General features: G+C 41.2%; 1 protein-coding gene across 3 annotated transcripts in view; it reads right to left on the reverse strand.

The window, feature by feature from the left end:
• Nucleotides 1–5,442: 5,442 nt before the first annotated feature.
• The window catches only part of pex14 (peroxisomal biogenesis factor 14), a 45,072-nt gene continuing 40,588 nt past the window's right edge, over nt 5,443–9,926 (reverse strand). Inside the window, exons 8-10 of one of the 3 annotated variants that reach the window (XM_032521168.1) lie at nt 8,725–8,816; nt 7,386–7,767; nt 5,443–5,848 (exon numbers count right to left, since the gene is read on the reverse strand). In XM_032521168.1, coding sequence (XP_032377059.1) covers nt 5,825–5,848; nt 7,386–7,767; nt 8,725–8,816 — 498 coding nt within the window. In that variant the 3' untranslated portion in view covers nt 5,443–5,824. Of the gene's footprint in view, nt 7,768–8,724; nt 8,817–9,926 lie in introns of all 3 variants that reach the window. The other 2 variants (XM_032521167.1, XM_032521166.1) reach the window with 2 other exon arrangements.

Consider the following 9,926-nt stretch of genomic DNA (forward strand, 5'->3'; position numbering starts at 1 on the left):
GCCTTGTGATTAGTCTAATTTGCACAAGAGCCACACCTGTTGCCCGTGCGCCGCCTGCAGCCGCGGTCTCTCAGCAGGCTGACAGGCCTTCCCTCGGATAATCCAATCTCCGTGCAAGGCGTCGCTGCTCTCCACCAGTGCAGGACAAGGACATTCATTTTTTCTACATCTTGTCTCTCTTCGTGTCCTCATGGCCACCATGCTCCTGATGGCTCATTATTGGACCATTCATAAATGCTGCCGGTACCCACCTCCTTGTTTTTTAACAACCTGCCGCTGTTTTCCCCTCACTGCTTCTCCCTAGCGCCTTCCTTCACTGGCCAATGCACTGAGTAAAGCTTTCCTTCAGGTTCAAGAGGCCCAACAGCCTTCCACATGACAGCCTTCCAGTATCCACATACTCCATTTGGATTTGAAACAGCGCCAGCAGAAAAGCAAGTGACACAGGCCACACAGAGTGGCAGGGAGGGAATGTGATCCCACTTGATTGTTGAGAGTTTATATAGCGAGTGATGACAAAGTGCTTTATGACTTTGCAGTGTTCACTGGGCCCAGCAATTGAAGCCTTATACAGTCAAAGCCCCCTGGTGACCTTGGCTTGTCAAATGTTCTAATTTTTACCAGGAAGGAGCCAGTGTTCAGCTACTGCTCAGCGCTGGGAAGCTGCTTTTAGAGAGACAGCAGCAAAGAGCTTTTGGAGGTGACCCATGCTTACTTACTTTCACTGCTGAAAGCACTATTGAGGAAACGCATCAGTCAGAGAAAGGTTTAGGCCTGCTAGCCCACATAACTATAAGCCTATGTAGAATATTTTTAGCATGGCTAAGAGTCTACAGCCACGCTAGCGGCTCTCTAAGGCTGAACTCAGGCACAGCAGCGCTTTGAACTAAATGCATCAGCATGCTAACATGCTCACAATGACAATAACACAACATGCTGACAATCAGCAGACTAAATGTTTACTATGGTCACCATCGTAATTTTTGCATGTTAGCATGCTAAATTTCACAGCAATGTCCACCATCCAATAGCTGTGAAGACAACTAATGTAAACCTTGTGGTGGGGCAGGAGGGTTAGTCAGGATCACCAAAGTCATAAGGATACATATTCTGGTAAACATTAATATCAGCACTCCATTTTGTACCAATCCATCCAGTAGATGTTGAGATAATTCACTGATGAATGAAAGCTTTGACTTAATGGTGCTGCTAGATAAAAGATCAGTGGATCACCAAAGTCAGGATTCATTCTCTGGGCACCATGAATGATGCTTTCATGGCAATCCATTTAATAGGTGTAGAAGTAGAACAGTCTTGACCAAACTGGTGGGCCAACCAACAGACTGACGTTACCTTTCCTACAGGCACGCTGCTAGTGTGTTTAAAAAATTGCACAGACCACCAAAAATATAGAATATATGAGAAAACATAATTGTAGGACTTAGATGAAAACATCTTGAAAGATGGTTAACAGACTTTCACTGCAGATGTTGATAATGTCAGTCCAAATGAGTATTCCAGAGGAGTAAAGGGATATTTCCAAAGGGGTAAAGGAACTGGTGGAGTTCCACAGGCCTTGTCACAAATCAAGTATTACATCAGATTGCTCCCAGCTGCATGACACATACATCTTATCTCACATGGAAGAGGAAGAATAAGCATTTAATCCTCTGGTCCCCTCTTCCTGCATTGTACGTTCCTATGCAAATCTCCAAAGAACACTTCCCCTCGGAGAGAGATGTCAGGAAGCCATGTTGGGTGGAGCTTGCAGCTTCCAGAACTGGACCAATGCTGCTAGGATGTGAACTGTCCTGAATCAGCAGGAAGAGAAAACAAAAGCTGGACCGGGATCAATGCTCAAGGACTCAAGAAGGAGTTTTAAACGAGTAGAGATGATGTGAGCGTGGTGCAGACAGAGTCATGGTAGCCCTCTGACTGGCTGCTATGGGCTAACAACCCTTGTATTGATCCAAAGAGACACTCAGCCCTCTAACCTGCTGAGTGCTCAGTTCCAGTGAACAATGGAGTTCAGAGCGAGTCAATACAGTACCCTATCGAGTACTCTCCGTTTAGCAGCAAGATTGATGAGGTTAAGGCTCCCAACTGGGGAGCCAAATGGTGTCAAAACCAGGTGTTGCTTTGGACAAACAATCCCTCAGTGCACTACCACACTGAGAGGCGCTGGTTATTGGCTAATACAAAAACTCTACCCAGGAAAGGTATTTTATACAGGTACAAAGTTTCTGAAAAGGTATGCAGACTGCGGTGAATGTTGTTCTCACTTAAAATGTAGATGAGATTATGAGGGTAGGATAGATGATGCTTTCTGGACAGGAATGTACTGCAAATCCCCAAAGACACTAAATGATGTACAAGTGGATTTATTACAGTAGGTCCTTATAAATCTAAGGTTGGCCTGAACTCCAGGGAGAGGTTAATGGATTACAAAGGGATGTGGTATCGAACCTCAGAGAAGTTTATACACCTCATTAATATGTGAAACGCTATTGATCATTTAGACCAGGATAAATTAAATTCATACTCTTGATAACGCATGGCAATATTCAGAGATCCCCAAATGAGGCAAAATTGGCTTTTCAGCCCAGCATTTCTTTGGGATGAGGATTTATGGTGGGACCTTGACAGTAGAAAATATTATAAATGCATATTAAAAAAAAACACACCGTGGCAGCGTGTGATTTGAGCTGTACCGTTGATGCTCTGAGGAATCTTAGAATTATCAGCAACCTGTGTGAACAGCATCCACCTTTTTTTTGCTCAAATGTAAAATCGCAATAAATGATTGAAGTTGAGATTCTGAGGATTGTTACTCAATATGAAATGTGCACTAGTTTGGGCAGTTTCATAAACTTTTCTAATGGATATAGATATGAGCTAGGACACATTCACTTTATAATGGGATTCACATCGTCCATAGCTTTGATTTGGGGAATATCTGGTATGGATGTAGGCTATGAATCCTATGTTTCATAAAGTATACTGAGTATATATTTATCATACTATTATAGCATTTTGGCTTCATCTAAAGCAGCATCTAGTCAGAACAGTCAGCTTATGTAACAAAAGATAGATTCCACCTAAAGCCAAGATACAGTTTAAGGAAAATCTACGTGACATCTGTCAGTGCAGGGATGAGTTTCAGGTGAAGCTCTATCTGGTGCTGATGGGAGCTGTACAAAACCTAATGATAGGCTAGCAGCTCTGGGCTACTTAAGCTGCTACTAGCATAACACACTGAGTTGCATTGTGGGTAGTCTCGCTGTGCCAAGTCATCCACATGCTGCGGACAGTCAGGTAGTCTGGCTAGTCCACACAGCATTCTGGGATGAGAGAAAAACGTGTTCTAGTTTATTGGCATTTCTTTAAACCAATCACAACTGCCATGGGCGCCGTGCTGCTGCAAAGTAGCCTTGGGAAGGAACCTGTTTTGGTGGAACATGTGTACGTTCAAAGTTGTTTTGGTTGTGCAACAGAAAACTCAGATTGGCCAGATAGTCAAGCTAGCTGGCTGGCTTTACCCTACAGAGATCTGAGGAGCAGTAGTCCTCATAAATTGACAGGAGTTTAAAATGCCAACACAAAGAAAGCGGAAGGTAACGGACAACCGGCTGAAAAGAATTTCTGGTTGCAACAGAGCAATCCCAGTAGTGGAGCATCGTGGATACAGACTACATTGTGGGTAATGTAGGCTACAGATTTTGACAAGAAAGAAGAAACTGTGAAATAAAAAGACAATAGAGTGCAATACGTAATCTGGAAAGTGGTCTATTAAATTTCATTCTAATATTCATACGTAACATGCACTAGCATGGTAATAGCTAATGCATGCAAGTTTTGTACAAGTAACCTTTTTATATAAGTTAGCAACAATAATGCATGTAACTATGCTGAACAATATTTAGCATTAGTATAGCTTGCATTAATTTAGGGCTTATTAGGCTGAGCATATTATCAGGGTAACTAAGTTTAGCTGGGAATGAGAAGAAACAGCTTAGACTGCTGAAAGTTTAACAATGTAAAGCTGCCTGCCTGACAAACTGTCTCTGAGATGTCCTAAAATGGACACTGTAAAGAAGGAGGATAAACCATGGGGATAAACCCGTCAGATTTAGGCAACAAGGCTCAAGGTGCCACCTCATGCTAACCTTGACATATTTTGCGCCACATTGCAAAGCAATCTCTACATTTAGCATTGATTTATAAATTCTGTCATTACATCCTCACAAGGCTGCTAGCGTGATTTTAGTTCAACAGGCCACTCTCAAAAACTTAGTCAATAAATGGTACTGGTCCCTCTTTTCACCCTGGTGACATCAGATTACTGTGAACAATCCAAGCTTACCTTTGGTCTCTGCAATCATTATACCACCTCCTTTTTTTCCTTCTCTCTAGGCCTGTCTCACCCTGACTCAAAGTTGTCTTTACTGTTGGATTAAACAAAAGATATTTATTTAAAATTGAAGCACTTTAAAAAAATATTACATTTAAGTCTATAATGGCTATCTTCGTCATCCTCAATGTATTTAAAATAGAATAGGAAACCCTTTTAGAGAAGGCCCTACTCCCACAGCAGAAACCAAAAGACACACTGATGATCCACCTACAGAAATAAACACTTCACACTTATAATCTGTAATGTGTATGTGACTTACTCATTTCCAGACAGAAAGCTGAAAAAAGCTGAAAGTCCCTGCCTTGTCATGCTTTCTGAAAAGTACTGTAGTATTCTCATCTGTATCTGGTCTTAAAGATACATTAAGCTGGTTTGGAGAGGTGACACAAAAACAGAAAGTTCAGGAACCACAAAGATTAAATCACAAACTTTGACCTGAATAGTTTGGTTATTTCAGAAATGTTGGTTTTCTTGCAAATGGCAAAGATTTTTAGTGCTGATGTTACTGGACGTATAAGGCTCAAACATGGTAAAGAAATATTTTCTCACACAATGGAAAGTCTCATATTTTAGAGTTTATTATTACCAAACTCAATTTTTCAGCCAAACAGAAAAACCTGATATGAATGTTACAGAAAACCTTCCTGCACCTGAACATATACAACCACATTCACACAAACATCTCAGAGAGATTAAAAATGAAAACAGCACAACCCACTTAAAGGCATACATCTGTGTGATTTAGGTTTTTCTTTATTATTGTGCAGCTTTCCTTTAATTTTCATTGAATGGCTGGAAATACAAATCAGTTACATCTGACTCAATTATGATTTGGAATTGGTAACCTGTTCTTTAATGCAAGTCAAGTATTTAGCTCTGCCTGTGTGTTTGAAAATATATACTTATGTAACTGAGGGGGAAAATATAAACATGAAAATCCCTATAATACTAGATTTAGCCTTTAATAATAACATACAGTAGCATGTATTTAATGTCCAGCTGGTTTAAAATGAAGATGACAGAGATTCTACTTAAGATAAACCAGATTTATTACATTATGTACAATTTTGGCCGACATTCGGACAATAATCAGTAGGTTACAGAGGACCAATCACTGGTTCTACAGTGGCTAGTAGCAAGTTACACCTTGTAATTATTTACTTCTTTTACCCAACATTATTCATCCATACATATTATTTTCTACTAAATCAAATAATATATTTAACAGCATACTGCATTGTTATTTTCTCATCATTCCACATGTTTAACAGGGCATCAATCAACATTAACAATCTGTAGGTTAGGACGGGTGCCACACAGAAATGTGCAGTGCCCCTCTACCTTTTCTGTTGTTCTATGAAGGCCATGTAATGGAAGTGGAAATGGCACCAGAGCTGATATCCCTTCTTCTCACTCGTGGACTCTTGTTGTTAGCTGGAGACAGAGTGAGTAATTCAATAAGTCAAGTATTCATTTATTACTTTCCTTTTCAATCATGGGGCAATGTTTTTCTAACTTCCCCCATCCACCTCCACACTGAGAAAAAAAGTCATACAAGTTCTGCAACTTCCATCTGTGGCTCTTGTTGTCTTATTGCAGCTTAATTACAAAATATTGGCGCCGTTTTCTGTAAAGATTACTCACTGTAGGAGGCCCTACATAATTTGGACCGCAGGGTTTGTCACAGAAAATGATACAATGCGACTGGGCTTTCTGTATTAGATTTCCGCTTTTAGCCTCCTTGACATTTCAAGCTGCATGAACTAATACATCTGTTATTTGTTGATCATTTGATTATTAACATACTTCACAAACCAAATCAGCTGCCCTGCTGGAGACACAGATACAGCTCAGCAGACAGTCTGGTGTTTCTCGCCTGCCACGCGCAAACACACTCGCAAAAGATGCACAATTCAGCCCTCAGGGAAAATAAGCACACCACACACACACAAACACACACACACACACACCCCACACACACACACACACACCACACACACACACACACACACACACCACACACAACACAACACCACACACACACACACACACACCCCCCCCCCCCCCCCCCCCCCCCCCCCCCCCCCCGAGCATATGAGCACCCTGACACCGGTATGGAACAAAGCCCGTCATCACATTCTAATCTCGAATTTCAGGGCTTTTATTTCACCCAAATGCCACCCTGCTGGCCTTGTGAATTATTGACAGACTGACACCAATGCGAAAGGACACATAAAAGAGGCTAAAAGCTTCGGCCCTGGAAGAGCTTGTCCTCTCCTATAGCCATCAACAGGGAGAAAACCTCTGTTAATGCTTCTCTGTAAGCTCACGGTAACTTTGAAACTGAAGTACTAGCATACAACTCCTGACCTACAGCTGCTCTATACAGAAGAGATATTCTCTGCAGCTCTGCCTCTTTGGCCTGGATAAGATGAGCCTTGATAACATAACAAGGACACCAAGGCAAAGCTGTGAATTATCTGATCAAATTATGAAAATGTAAAGCTGTCAGTCACACACGGTTAGTACTGCACACAGCCTTTTAAAGTAATTCTGATTTGACTACTGCTTGTCATTTCTCCTTTCAAAGAAACGTCACAGCGTGGTACTTGGCTCTGCATGCAGTCGTTTAGTTTGCATGATGAAAAGTAAATCGAGGTAAGCCGTGTGTCAACTAGACACTCCAATATTTGTCAGTTTTGCATCTTCTCATACCTACTCCTCATTTTGCTCAAGATTAATACATTACAAAAACAAGTGGAAACAGACAGTGAAGATGGATTAAAAAAAACAAAAAAAAACAAGTGTGAGCAGAGAGGAGCAGAATGTGTTTAGAGAGTGTTTTTGTGCTTTCTACTGCTATCTAATCCACCTCACTCTCATTGCTGGCAGCCTCAGGCCGCCTCAGTTTGTCCACCTGTTCCTTAATCTGTCCATCCCCACCTCGCCGAGCCTCTGTCTGCATGCTTACAGGATCCTTCTCCTCCTCTTTTTCCTCCTCTACGTGGCTGACATAATCCTCCTCCTCTTCCTCAACCTCCTTCTTCTCCTCTTCCCTCTGCACTTCCATGCTGACCTGGTCCTTTAGGTCCAGGGTCAGCGTTCCACCAAGGCCCATGGTGTCATCATCTCCATTGATACCATTCGCTCCATCAGGCCCTCCCAGTGCATCCTGGGGGCAGTGATGTCCATCTTTGATGGGGGAGGAGTTGGCAGACTCGTTACTGACGGGGGAGATGTCGCTGCTGCTGTTAGTGTGGTTGACTGGCGGTGAGCCAGGTGCTGATGGGGGCTTCAGGGGAATCTGCCATGAGGGGATTTTAGGAATAGTGGGAGTTGAAGGGAATTGTCTCCTGTGGAAGGGGGACAGACAAGTGAGAGGAAAAAAAAATTAGGCTTGATCACAACCTCATAAAAAAATAATAACTTCCCACGATGTAATCAGCCATAATTAGGCATACTGGAACCACAACACTATATATATAACTTCCTAAGTCAGGTGTTGAATGAACAGTAGTTTACATTTAAGCTTGCAGCCACACACAAAGCACCCTATGAAATTATCATAATTACAACAGAGAAAATAGCTTTTTCCCCCCCAAACAGCCAGATGTTTGTCACACCTGGTAAAGAAGCTCTAAGATTTTTTTAATTACATCGACTGCAGCTTTTAAGATCAAAATGACACTGTTGAATCGTAAACGGATAAGCACTTGTTGGTGGTTTAAAAAAACAGTTTGGAGATGATTTGGATCATTTGAACAGAAAGGGAACACGTTTGGAGACAGATGGTGATACAGAGCCTTTATTTTGTGATTCATGCCTTTGCCAGAAAACTCATTGTGAGAGAGTCAGGTTAAAGTCAAGAAAGCAAATGACAAAGGGATTATTGGTGATTAGCATATACGGGGAGAACAAAACATGCTCAACTAGACAGTTCTGAGGCAATTTTCATCCTTGTTGGTTTTCTGATGTACACACTTACTTCAGGCTTCATTATAGACACTGATACATAATCATGCATGCTAATGGGCCTGACTGAGCTGGGCACTGCCTGACTAAATTGAGGAACAAAGATGGGAAGAATGAGGGGATGTCTGGCAGTTTACAATGAGACCCTTTAAAAACACAAAATACTTTAAACCTTGCATTAACATTAAAATATAAATACAATAAGTGCAAGAGTAATTTTAAAGAGCAATATGAGATTGTCAAAAAGACTTTAATGTCAGGCATAAATTAATTATATGGCCAACGTTGGCCCTTAAACACACACAATTCATGGGACGGGGTCTGAATAACTTTGTTACCTGCTGAGCAGTAAGCCCTTCAAAGAGACAATCTCAGCCTTCAACTCTCCAATGGTTTGGTTGTCCAGGACTCGGTTAGTTGAAGACGATGCCTATAGGAAACACAGAAGCAAGACACACAAAAAAAGTCACATAGATGCGCACGCACGTTCATGTAACATGCAGGGTCACAACACAAAGTCAGCATCTGTCTTTCACCAACTCCTCTGTACTCAGACTCACAACGTATAACAATACAAAAAACTTTTGTTTAAAAAAAGGACATAGGGTACAAGGTAATCAAATATGGTGAATGCAAATGCTAAAAGCCACATTTTTGTGTAATCAGGTCATTTGTCACCATGACAACCCCACAACGGCCGACTGCTGGTGATGACAGAAAGGAGGACAAACAATCCCATTAGTCACATGTATGGCCTTGACTGCTCAGAAAGTCCAGTGAGTGTGAATCATGCTGTTTTTACATAATTTCCATACTATCTAGAAAAGATCGTCGTTGTCCAGTGTTTTGGATAATTACTTTATCTTAAACAATGGCCACATTCATGAAGGCAGACAATAGCTTAGCAGTTTGTTTTGTTCTTTTTGTCTTTTATCAAAGGCATGTGCGTGTGATACCACTGGTGTGGCATGAAATGCTACAGGGTGTAATGGCAAGAATTTGAATGGCAAATTGCTGCTGAAAATCTTTTCCTGCAGCACTTTTTTAGGGATCGGCGGAACTTTGACAAATAGAGCTACAAAATGACAAGTTCTAATAAAGGCCTAGAGAGAAAAAAAACTAGAATTACCACTTTGCGGTTGTATGTCTTCACTAACCAGTCAAGTTGCAGTTTACATCCATGTCTGTCCAGACTCATAATATAAGTAGTGTAGACTTTGAAACAATTTGGCAAATCATGGATTTTTCACCCACATCATCAACCCAGCAGCACAGAAAATCTATTCAACCACCACAGTTTTAAGAGCAGTCTCACCAATTCCGTATTTGACCAAATGTGATGCACAGTGAGGGAAAAAAGTATTTGATCCCTTGCTGATTTTGTACGTGCCCACTGACAAAGAAATGATTAGTCTATCATTTTAATGCTATATTAGATTATTTGAACAGTGAGAGACAGAATACCAAGAAAATCCAGGTCAAAAATGTTATAAATTGATTTAAATTTTAATGAGGGAAATAAGTATTTGACCCCCTCTCA

Source organism: Etheostoma spectabile, chromosome 7, assembly GCF_008692095.1.
Source record: "Etheostoma spectabile isolate EspeVRDwgs_2016 chromosome 7, UIUC_Espe_1.0, whole genome shotgun sequence".
Classification (NCBI taxonomy): domain Eukaryota; kingdom Metazoa; phylum Chordata; class Actinopteri; order Perciformes; family Percidae; genus Etheostoma; species Etheostoma spectabile.